The 12,491-nt window shown below is 35.1% G+C and overlaps 2 protein-coding genes across 2 annotated transcripts; both read right to left on the bottom strand.

Annotated features, from left to right (window-relative positions):
* Positions 1 to 604: 604 nt before the first annotated feature.
* Positions 605 to 4,883, bottom strand: LOC132182396 (protein trichome birefringence-like 43). The gene is made up of 6 exons (XM_059595633.1): positions 4,591 to 4,883; positions 4,217 to 4,388; positions 1,776 to 1,951; positions 1,308 to 1,466; positions 842 to 1,168; positions 605 to 740 (listed from the first exon to the last, which is right to left on the bottom strand). Exons 1-6 carry the CDS (start codon positions 4,872 to 4,874, stop codon positions 707 to 709), a joined length of 1,152 nt encoding a protein of 383 aa, XP_059451616.1. The 5' UTR covers positions 4,875 to 4,883; the 3' UTR covers positions 605 to 706.
* A 4,787-nt stretch (positions 4,884 to 9,670) lies between these two features.
* On the bottom strand, positions 9,671 to 10,942 carry LOC132182429 (protein trichome birefringence-like 43). Its single transcript, XM_059595668.1, has 4 exons — positions 10,763 to 10,942; positions 10,449 to 10,627; positions 10,201 to 10,359; positions 9,671 to 10,087 (listed from the first exon to the last, which is right to left on the bottom strand). Exons 1-4 carry the CDS (start codon positions 10,916 to 10,918, stop codon positions 9,787 to 9,789), a joined length of 795 nt encoding a protein of 264 aa, XP_059451651.1. The 5' UTR covers positions 10,919 to 10,942; the 3' UTR covers positions 9,671 to 9,786.
* Positions 10,943 to 12,491: the final 1,549 nt, after the last annotated feature.

Here is a 12,491-nt window from a genome sequence, read left to right as displayed (position 1 = left end):
CTGTAGAGACTAAATTATTTTTTGGGCATACCTCATGGACATTTGAGTTCATTTTAATACCACAATGGGTTAATTGCAAATCCGGTATACCTCAAGGACTGAATTTACATTTTTCCCTTAAATTTTATATGAATTATACTTTAATTTTGATCCAATGGTGATTTTGAAAGCCACATCAGCTTTAGGAGAATAAAAAGATAGTCTCTAACATTACTCATTAAAGTTGTATCTTTCACCAATTCCCTCAACCCCAGAATGTGGACACGCAAAAATATTCATGGGTGCTTGTATGATAGTGTTAATACTTTATGGTGCATATATATATATATATATACATATTGGCTTATTTTTCATTTGTGTATTGAATATGTTAGTAATTGAAATTGTTTGGTGGAACATAACATCTACTGAGGCCTAGCTCATGCGGATACGATTTGCTTTGGTTTCTTTAATCACAAAATTTATCCGCAGGTATTTGTGGGAATATTGTAAAGTCTTCCAGCTGCATGTTGTCATATATATATATATATATATATTTCTTTCAATAAAATTTATTATTCATATAAAAGATATACATGTAATTAATATTGTATAATACATGACACAAATTTTTAAAACATATATATTGTATAATAAATTAAGTAGGCCTATCAATACAAACATTATTATTCTTTAAGTGACTCACATTTGCTTTCAGGGTCCATTATTAACGCCCATTGACTCTAACATGGGCGGGCGGCCTGCATTGATGGAAATTAATTAATTAATTAATTTCAGAATTGAAGATAATTTGAGTGAATTATAAAAAAAGCAGCAGAGAAATTAATAATAACGTACGTACATATGAAAGAGAGCTGCGTAGAGGAGTTGATTCCAAGTATCAGGAACTCCCGGAAGACACCAATGGGTGCAATCCATGCCCCTGTGCCCTCCATACCCGTAGACTCCGGGGTGGCCGTCTTTTCTCAACTGTGAAAGCCTTGTTATCTCCAGCAAATCCACCACTCCCTTTAATGACTTTCTTCCCGCCAGCACCTTTTTCAGGACCATTTGTGCCGGATGCGCAACTCCGTTATACTTTTCTTCAACCGCCGGTACCCTCTCTTGGCTGCAGTACTTCTCTGCTGCTGCACCCCCAATATTTGCCTCTCCCCCCCATTCACTTTCACTACATATTATATAACAACAATATTCAAAATAAAAAATAAAAATAAAAATAACTAAAGAAAACTATATATATATATATATATATATATATATATATAAATAAATAAAGCAATTATTATTATATATATTAATTAACTTACTTCATATGATCTGGAGAAACACCCTGAAAGAACACCCTAGTTTTGGTTGGATCCACATTGGCTTCTACCCATTGAGCCCATGTATTCAATGCTTTCGCATACGCTTCCATCCGATTCATGTCTTTGTATGTATTCCTTCCATATCGAACATAATCCCATCTGCACGCATTTCCAATCAATCAATTTATTTACTTAATTAGAAAATGGAAGTATTAATTAGTTGAAATATATATATATATATATATATATGGATTTGGCTTACATGCTGTTATTTTAATAACAGCATGTATGCTGTAGTTCAATCAACGGTCAAGATTTAATTTTAAAGTTGACTTACTTTTAATAGCATTTAATAGGAGAGAGAAAATGAAAAGAGATTTTGAGAAATTCAATATTGATCGTTGATTAAACTACAGCATACAAATAACAGCATGTAAGCCGGATCCTATATATATATATGTTACGTACGGTTGTTTTCTCCCAGTGTGAAGCCACCAATGCCACGTGTCGAAGATCAATACGTCAAATCCCTTCCATAAATTCCCACTTGATATTGAGTTTAGAGATAGAACCCGCCCACTTTTTTCCCTTACAATGTCAACTAGGAAGGCATTGCGGGACAACATCAACGAAACATCATATGCCTGCGAAGTCGTAGTACTAGTACTGCATTAGTCGATGATATTCAAAGTAAATTAATGACCAACTTACAATGAAATATTAATTTATACCAACCTCGATCTCCTTTAATTTGAAGCTTAATTGAAGAAAAGTAAATTTTGAGTATTCCGTCCAAATTTGGATCACCAGATCATCCAAACATAACACACACACACACACATATGTATAATTAATTAATTAATTTCCATCATTGCAGGCCGCCCGCCCATGTTAGAGTAAATGGGATCGTTAATGGACCCTGAAAGCGAATGTGACTTAAAGAATAATAATGTTATAACTCATTGCAGGCCGCCCGCCCATGTTAGAGTAAATGGGATCGTTAATGGACCCTGAAAGCGAATGTGACTTAAAGAATAATAATGTTTGTATTGATAGGCCTACTTAATTTATTATACAATTAATATATATGTTTTAAAAATTTGTGTGCGCAATTGATTATCCTCTCTAGACTTTCAAATTGACACACTCTTGGGTAAACATTGAACTAGATCGAGCTGCACGCACTAAAAATTAATTCTCGGTGTTGAGATGAATGCAACAATGTTTATTGTTATAACTACCCAATGAAAGCATCATTAGACAAAGCCAATGATGGTAAATAAATGTTGATGGCATGTACCTAGCATCAAATTTGATGGTAATTAAATGTTCATGGTATGAGGGTTTCGTCTCTTTTCTCTCTAGCCGCCAGAGAGAAAAGCGAAACCCTTCAGCCACACAGGGGAGGAGGGTTGGCCGTTTGATTGCCTCCCTCCTCCCCTCGTCCTCTTCGCTCCGGTGCTAGTTAATGATTCATAAACCGCATTCGCTGCGTTCTTCGCCTCTTTCCTGCCACCTTTTCTCTATTTTGCCTATTCCTCATTGCCACCTTCATTTTCAGAATATCTTCTACTTTATTTTTACCTCTTTTGGTCTGGCTTTAGCTTTCAAACCCCCCCCCCCCCCCCTCTCTCGGCGGATTTTGTCTGTAGTCACCGCCGACCTGTGTCACCGCTTCGCTACCCGCTATTAGGGTTTTCTTTCATGCGTCCCCACCGCGTCGAGCTCCCACGCCCCTTATGCAGCGGTTTTCAACCTGCAGGGGTCTGACTCCCTTTCGGCTACCGTCTTCCAGCTTTGTGCTCCTTTTCCCTGTTTTGGTGGTTCCTTGTTGTTTTTCCCTTTTTTTCTTGTTTGTGGTTGTTTTCAGGTCTTGCTTTGCTGGTTTTCTCCGCGCCTGTTCGCCACCCACCATTCACTGCTGGGCCTTTCGACGCATCCCCGCTGCGATGAACTTCCAACGCCCCTCCGGTTTACGGTTCCCGACGTATGCGTGATCGGAGTGTGTTGTTTCTTATTTTATTTCCCTGTTTTGTTGCTTCTTTAAGATGTATTTGTGTTTTGGGGCGTGTTTTTTTCCGTGTATTGTTTAATTTCTCTGTTTTGTTCGGCTTGTAATAAGGCTCTTTCCTCTCTCACTCGATCTATGTCGCCTTCAGGTTAGTTAGTTTTGATCCAGACCTTTGGGTTGTGGATGTGATCATTATCCTGGCCTTCCGGTCGAGGAGGAAGAGTTTCGGCAAGAGAGTCTTTCCACTCTCAGGGTCGAGAAATAATTGCTATCCATGCATTTGATTGAGTCTGTCTGTCACAGATCTAGTATTAAATTTGATTTTAGTCATGGGTTAGCGGATTGGTCTCGGATCTTGTACTAAACCTGTTAATCTTGTAGCTTTATGATGTGGTTGCTTCAGAGCTTTGCTCTGTGATGTAAGAGTTTTATGCTCGTAGTATTATTGAATGAAATGTTGTGTTTTTCTCAAAAAAAAAAAAAAAAATTAAATTAAATGTTGATGGCAAACGTAACATAGTTTGTGGGTAATAAGGTATTAGTTTTGCGGAAAGAAGTTCAATTAAAACTAAATAGGTAAATGACATGAAAAAAAAATGCCTTAATTTCTCACATGCAACTCAGTTGTGACAATTTCTGTCACAATTGACGACCAAATGTGACCCATGATGCCATTTAAAACAAAATGTTAGTTTGAGGGAACCAATTGCAGTGAGTCATATAGTCATATAGGTTATGAGTATTTATAAGTACAAGACCATAACCCCTCCAATCCATCACAATATTGCTTTTCCTTTTTCATCATTTTCAAAATTCAAAATTGGTGTGAATATTAAATTTTATATATATGTGCAAGAAGAATGATAAATGTGAGTTGAGCTAAGGAAAAGAAGCATACGGGAAATGTAAAGGTGGAGACGCCTCCAGTCCTGAGTAATGTGTAATTAGCGTTGGGTAGTTGCTTATGAAGCATGCACGTCAGTGACTGCCATTGGTTCATGCTCAGTGAGTCCCCTACAAACATGATGCGCTTTCCCCTATATTTTCTCACAAATTTTGCCCCATCGAACCTACATGATCAATTTAATTAATTAATTAATTAATTATAAACCCTTCTGTCGGTGACATTAATATATATAAATATAAAATTTAATTAATTATGATCGTCAATTTAATTTATAATATATATGCTTAATTTAAATCATAATTATAAATTAAGAATAAATTTAAAGATTATTAAATGAAATTAAGTTGTAGTAGGTAGCTAGGTACCTTGGTAAGTTGCATGCAGAGGGCTTCCATGTGTATTTGACGTACTCCTTATCTGGTCGACCATTCTTTTGGCAATCAAACTCCTTGAGAATGAATGGACAGTCTGTAGAATTGTAGAGGGGATAAGAAGGATCGTAAACCCATCTTCCTCGGAACAAATCGCAGGACCCACTACTAGTACTACTCTTTCTATTCATAGGCTTCGCTTCTACAGCTTGCTTCTCCACAACAACTACTGAGATCATCATCAGCAACACTCGTCTTACAACAAAACCACCACCCATGTTGATGTTGTCTCTACTCTAATCTACTGTCTGGTTTTCCCTATTTTTTTCTCACTTTTTGTGAGTTTCTTTATATATAACTTCAAATATTTTTAATATGTGGTTTTATGAACATCTACCCACTTATTCATCAATCATCATCTTTGAAAGAGACAGATTCTTTCCCAACTCAGAAGGTAACAATAATTTTATATAATAAAGTTTTATTTAATAATTGGCTTATGGAAAGCGTTTAAGATTATCTCTCCTCTGCCCCTCTCTCTCTCTCTCTCTCTCTCTCTCTCTCTCTCTCAGTACCGGCCATTTTTATTAAACTTAGCCTTACAAATTCCATTAGGTGGAATTACAAATAAAATATAATTTTAGAGCCCGTGAAGGGTTGCTATCTGCACAAATTGAAAACGGCATGTCCAAATTAATAATACATCTAAAATTTTAGTTAGGAAAGATTTTTATATCGATAATTAGTCGGTGGCATAGTCTTGTGAGTTTTAAAGGGGCTTTAATTTACAATTGAGTAAGAGAAGATTTGTGAGAAATGAGAAATTGATGAGATGATAAGATCAAGGACCGACTTTTAAATATGGTCCATATCCTGTTAGACTGATCGAGATGATAAGATGTATACGGGCCAACCATGCATGGACACACTTTCTTTTGTCTGGATCTGTACAGGTATATATGCCTACACTCTACAGAGATGTGGCTGACAAATTTTACTATATTGGGATGAAAATTTAATTATTACAAGATATCCCTTCATAAAGATTTTATTGGGTCATGGGTTTTTTATTTATTTATTTATTTTATGTAATTTTTAGTTAGGCGTCCGATCATTTTTCAGAAAATATTTTTCAACATTTTCACGTGTTTCAGGCAACTGAAAATTTTAGTTAAACCGAAACATTTTTTTTCGATTGACCAAGAATATTTTAGTCAACCGTAAAATGTTTCTTCTTTATTTTTATTTTTTGTAAATCATTTTTCACTCTCTCCTGCGCACTACAAAAAAAACTATGAAATAGTGACGCCTAGGTTAGAGTAGTTTTGTTAAAACGACACTAAGAGGCGGCACTTCCTAGTGCAAACGACGCCTCTCAATCGTTTACACAATGAACGACGCCTCTCAAAGGTGTCATTAAGAGTTGTTTTATTAAAACGACACTAAGAGGCGTCACTTCCTAGTGCAAACGACGCCTCTCAGAGGTGTCATTTTGGGCTTCAAACGACATCCCCCTATTGGGCGACGTCATTTGAATAGTGACATGATGTCATTGTGAGGACGTTGTGGCACTGTTGAAATGACATCGTTTCAACAGACACGCACGTCACCATTTACGGCGACGTCGTTTTGGCATTGACACGCGCGTCACCATTTCAATTGGTGATGCACGTGTACTGTTCAAACGACATTGCACTACTGGGCAACGTCGTATTAGTAGTGATGTGTCACTGCTGCCCCCACAAACCATTTCAGCAATGACGCGTCACTTCTGATGGAGCGCATGGGGGCGCACAACCCCCCGTCCCCCCTTCAGCTCTCTCTCTCTATATATATGTTTTTTAATTTTTGGGTAAATATATCTAAAGTCATTGGGTCAACATGCCAAAATTTTTATCTCCATAGGTTTTTTTTTTCGACAATTTACTCCATGGGTCAATCGAAATGCAAAGAAAATTCCTACCATCAAATTTTTTTAACTACCGTTAGATTGGTTGAAGCGCACCATTTTGCGACGTCACCATAATAATTTTTTATTAATTTAATTTAAAAAAAATAAAAATAAATAAATAAATAGAGAGGACTGGAAGGCTGCACCCCAAAGGGCTAGGAGGCCACCCAAACCATAGGGCTTCATCCCAAAGGGTGGCTCGCAAACCCACCAGGTGGTTTGGGGTGGCGCGCACCCGATGCATCCCATGATGGTTGAAGTGGCGGTGGCTTTGACCACCCACTTTCATTTAAAATATATATATATATATATATATTATTAATTTTTATTTACTTTTTAAATTCAATTAATAAAAAATTATTATGCTGACATGGCAAAACAATGCGTTTCAAAGAATATAACGACAGTTAAAAAAATTTGACGGTAGAAATTTTATTGGAATTTTGATTGACCCAAAGAGTAAATTTTCGAAAAATAAAAAAACTTAGGGAGATAAAAATTTTAGCGTGTTGATATATTTACCCTTAATTTTTTTATTAATTAGATTACATTAGGTATTTAGATCTTTTAATATATATTATTAATAGTTTTTTTTTTCTTTTTTTTTTTAGATTATTAGATTTGTGTTTAGATGATTATATATGTGTTTAGATAATTACATTTTATTTTAGCATAACGCCCCCAAATCTAACCTTGACCAGTCTAGTATGATTACTGGCAATTACATTAATATAGCTAATGGGTAGCTAACTGGGGAACCACCCCTCTAAGTGTAATTAGAGTAAACATATAGGAAAGTAAAATAAATCTGAGGAATCTAATAACCATAAAAGGAAGCATACACTATTCTCGAAAATAGACATTGAGCAACTAATAGGAATACAAATAACCTGATAACAACATGAAGATCTTTGTCTTAAATAAATCCGAAGTGACAACCTCGCCACTCTCCCTTCCTAGAAAGAGGGTTCATACAAGATGTAATAACTGCAAAAGTTTAAAGACTTAATAAGTAAACCCTCATAGTTGAGTACGACATGAGGTAGTTACTATTGAGCAGAAATAAACATCCAGTTTGACAAAAGTCTAAAGAAAGGTGTTGTCTTTGTTAATACACAATAAAAATGTCTTTTGGGAAAATTATATTTTACCCCTCCAAAGTTTGGGCGATTTGCAATTTGACTTCCAAAGTTTCAATTGTTGCAATCTACCTCACCCCTCCCCCCCCGAAAAAAAGTTTCAAATTTTTGCAAGTTGACCAATTGTATCTAAAACTTCCTATATTGCCCCTAATTTTTCTATAAAAGATTTAAAAAAAAAAAAATCACAGCCTCCCCTTTGGCCATCTAGACATCTTTGCACCCCCAATTTTTTTTTTTTTTTTTTTTTTATTGAAAATAAAAATAAAAATAAAAATTAGGAGCAATATGGGAATTTTGTAATAACATTAGTCGAATTGCAAAAATTTGGAACTTTGGGAGAGGGTGGATTGCCAAAATTAAAACTTTGGAGGTCGAATTGCAAAGTGCTCCAAACTTTGAGATGATAAAATGTAATTTTTCCATATCTTTTTGTTGAAATAAGCGGTGTACTTCTAGAGGCAATCGCCTAAGAGTTTTAATGCTGAAAAGTAATGCTTTAATATGTCATAACTATCATGTATGGTTTACCCGAGACATCACCCTTTCTCAGCAGGGTTGGTGCTGTCCCAAGGGACCTGTAATACAATGCCGGTGCCTCGACCATTGTACTCTACCGTCTATATACTAGCAGCTCGACCGAGTCCGAGACGCTACTAATAATGTACTTCCTATAGTGACCCGCCAATTAAAGCTGTGCTGGTCATGAAATAGCCATTGGATCTAACGCCTATATATCACATCTACATGTATTTGACCATAGAATCAAGTTTATATAGTAAACCCATTGCCATTATACTACACGTACTGGTGTACATGTCATACGATGCATGTTATCAATCGATTATTAGGACAATAACCAAGTTATACAAAAGTAGGCATGGTCATATCATACAGGTACTCAGTCAGTTGACATATCACACATTTTTAAGGAAAACAGTCGTAAGTGTTTAAGGAATGGTCATGCCATTCTAGGAGTCTATTCCGCAAACTAAACAGGACCTAAGGGATTAGTTATTCTTGGGAATAGACCCTTACTAAACAAAAGAATGATTATTTCATATAAATAGCCATTCAATTCCAAGAGTCTATTCTGCAAACCAAATGGGGCGGGGCCTAAGGGATTAGTGAAAAGAAATCGAAGGTAAGACCGCAAGTTTATGAGATCAGCGAATGAAATTTATTTCAAAAAGATAATTCAAGCTTGGCTATAGTAGGATTAGCTATTCCTTTCCAGAAGTCAATTCCTCGAATCAAATTAAACTACGCCTGAGTTAGAGAAAGGAAAGATTTGTCCTTTAATTGCTTGTCTTGGCTTGAGAGAGAAGAAAGACATGCAATAAAAGCGCATGCTTCATATGTTTTGCCGTATCAACAACTTGGAGATAAAGTTGAAATGCTTAATTAATTAGGAGCATCTCAACCACATCCCCATAGCCCACAGGCATATTGGAAGCTTTATACTAGAAACAAAGAGTGTTTATTAAAGACGTACAAGCCATAAAAGGCTAAAAAGCACATGTTCTATATGTTTTTGCATATCGACAACAACAGAGAGATAAAGTTGATATGCTTGCATGCATGGGAGCTTCTCAACCACATCCCCATAGGGATTCTAAAAGAGTGTTGGTCCATGAATCTTCATCTTATCATCTCAATTTCTCATTTCTCACAAATCATCTACCCTTATTTACTTCTAGAAGATAAATACTAGGAGTACTAACTCTTTTATTAACATATAAGTACTAAGCTTATTAATTGGATTCTGGAGATGATTAAAATAATTAATAAAAAAAATGCTACGAATACCAATAAATAAGCTTCACATCATGTTAGTACTTACTCATTTGTTAGTAAAAGAGTTAGTACTCCTAGTAAAATATTTTCATTATAAAAAAATAAAGAGAGGGAGAGAGAAGCATATTGTTTCTCATGCATATAATCGATTTGGCCCTTGTTCTAATTAAGCACCATATATAATGAGTCCATTTTCTATTGATTTATTTGCGGTAATATATAATTTTAATAATAAAAAAAAGAACATTATTGGTTGGAAAAATAATGAAAATGATTAAAGCGTGATGGAAGCAAGCAAGCAAGCTAGTTGTAAAGGAGAGCGGCATATAAGAGTTGATTCCAAGTATCAGGTACACCGGCTAGGCACCAATGGCTGCAATCCATGACGGCGTGGCCGTGTCCATGGTAGAATGATGGATGCCCATCTTTCCGTAGCTGGGATAGGGTTGTAATATTAAGCAAGTGGACCGCCTTCCGCATCTTCCCTATCACTTTCTCTACCACCGCCTCTGCGGGATCTGCACCTCCTGGATAAGTAGGGCCACCCACTGGCTCTGTTTCTCCCTCGCACCGATTTCCATTTGCTTCTCCCCAAATACTTGAACTAATAATTCATTAATTAATTCGTTATGCCAACGAATCAATGATCATATATATGAGAATATTTGAGAAGAGAAAATTAATTAATTAATCAATTAATTATTAATCAATTCTTACTTGGAATGATCTGGGGAAACCCCTTGAAAAAAGACCTTGGTCTTTGTAGGGTCGACATTAGAGTCAACCCATTGAGCCCATGTGTTCAACCCTTTCTCGAATGCAACCAAGCGATCCATGTCTTTGTACGTCTTACTCCCTTCTTCAATATAATCCCATCTGCAAAAAACCAATTAATTAGTTTTACATATATATATATATATATAGTGGTTCAACGAACTACTACTAGTCTACTACTACGTACGTACGGTTGTTTTCTTCCTGTATGAGTCCACCAATGCCATGAATTGAAGATCAATACGTCTGATCCACTCCATACTTTTGCGCCCTCAATTGAGTCAAGCTTAAGAACCCGCCCCATACCAGACCTGCTTATAATATCAACAAGAAATGCATGCCGGTAGAACAACACTTTAACATCGTACTCCTGTCCATTTATAATTAAATTGAAACCAACATAAATTAAGTTTAAAATCAGAATCACATATATAGGAATTGATCATGAAACAAAAGTAGGTACGTACGTAGTAGATAATATTATTATTAATTAATTAATTGTTACCGGAAATGTGAATGTGGAGAGCTCCCCAGTCCTCCTTAAGGTGTAATTAGCCTGTGGTGCACCTGTATGAAGCATGCAATTGAGTGATTGCCATTGGTTCAAACTCAACGAGTCCCCCACAAACATTATGCTCTTCCCACTAAGCCTTGACAACATATCTCCACCATCGAATCTACACAAACAAACAAACTTTCATCCAATCACCTTCATTTATCATCAATTAATTAAGTTGATGCATGAGACTTTTAATCTTACCATTGGATCAAAATTCAATAATAATCTATAAATCACAAATCTAATGGTAATTTTAAAAGACATATCATGAATTTTTAGTAGATAGAAGAGTGGTGTCTTAGTGTCTATCATTATATATATTTGTGGATAAAAAGCTACCAAACCAAGTTAACAACATAATTGTCTTTACCATAAATACTTAACTTGTTCTATTTCTGCACAATTTATACCAACTGGACAATATATATATATATATGAGGCCTAAACAAATATCCGCTTGTCAACACATGTTTTGCTCACTACAAATGTTAATTAATGCAAACAATATTTTTGATATTTTCGATATTAATTAGTTGCCATAAAATTATTTAGTGCAATGTACTTTGAATTTCATGGTAGCTCCCAAATGATTGGTTAAGACAAATAAATACCCTTATTCATCCAGAAAAAAATAATGTTTTATTTTTCCAAAAAACAATTACGGTATTTCAAGTGTGTTTGGTAAAGAGTTTTATTGTGAATTTTTTGTTTAATTAGTCATCTTCATACATATGTCATTGCTTACAACTATTAGAATATAAATTAAATTATTAAGTTCATCCATTTTTTATTAACTTAAACTTTTATAATAATAAGGGGTAGTTTAATATGTTATTCTAAGTTCGAATCATGTCTCTGTTATTCAATTCACCTTTATTTTTAATTAAATATTTTATGTGTTAGGTCTTACCCATTAAAGGAAAATTTAAATCTACAAGTAAAAGAAAGTGTTAAAAAAAAAAATTAAATTCATTATTTAAACGTTTAAAATAACTAATTAATTAAGAGCAATCAACTTGAGGTTGAGCTGACAAATTTTATTTATTTATTTAATTTTAACGGAAATCTGAGGTTTTCATTAATTAAAGATCACAAGTATAAAACTCTTACAAAACAGAGCAAAAAAATTCTTACCTACAACACAAAACATAAAACTCAGTAAAATTATAACCACATGCTTGACAAGTTGATGAAGAGAAGAAAAAGGGAATCACGTACAATATTGTGATGATGAAAAAGACAAATGGGGTTGAGTGAAGTGGATGATAAACATATATAGAGTGCGGCTCTGGCTCACACGCATGTGTGAGGTCCAGAATGGCTAACCAATTGGGGCTTTCCAAATGTGGACAACACTTACAACAAAGGAAGCAACAAATTAAATTAATATTCATTTGTCGCTTTTCTATCTTAATGCACGTTAACCAATTACAAATGCAACACACATGTACGTGTTTGGTTGATCATTTGAAATCAAAGAAAACGATCGAAAGACTAAGCTCATGAAAATGTTATGTTAACAAGTCAGCTATCTTCAATAATATTAATGTTGAAAATGTTATGTTAACAAGTTATAATTCTCTTGTTAACAAGTTTTGTTAACAAGGGGCTTAGAAATTGGTACATGTTGGCAGTGGCGGAGCCACGTTACTCCTTGGGGGTGCACCCCCAAGGA

This window comes from Corylus avellana, chromosome ca5, assembly GCF_901000735.1.
Source record: "Corylus avellana chromosome ca5, CavTom2PMs-1.0".
Lineage (NCBI taxonomy): Eukaryota > Viridiplantae > Streptophyta > Magnoliopsida > Fagales > Betulaceae > Corylus > Corylus avellana.
This window is presented reverse-complemented; position numbering and strand designations above follow the sequence as displayed.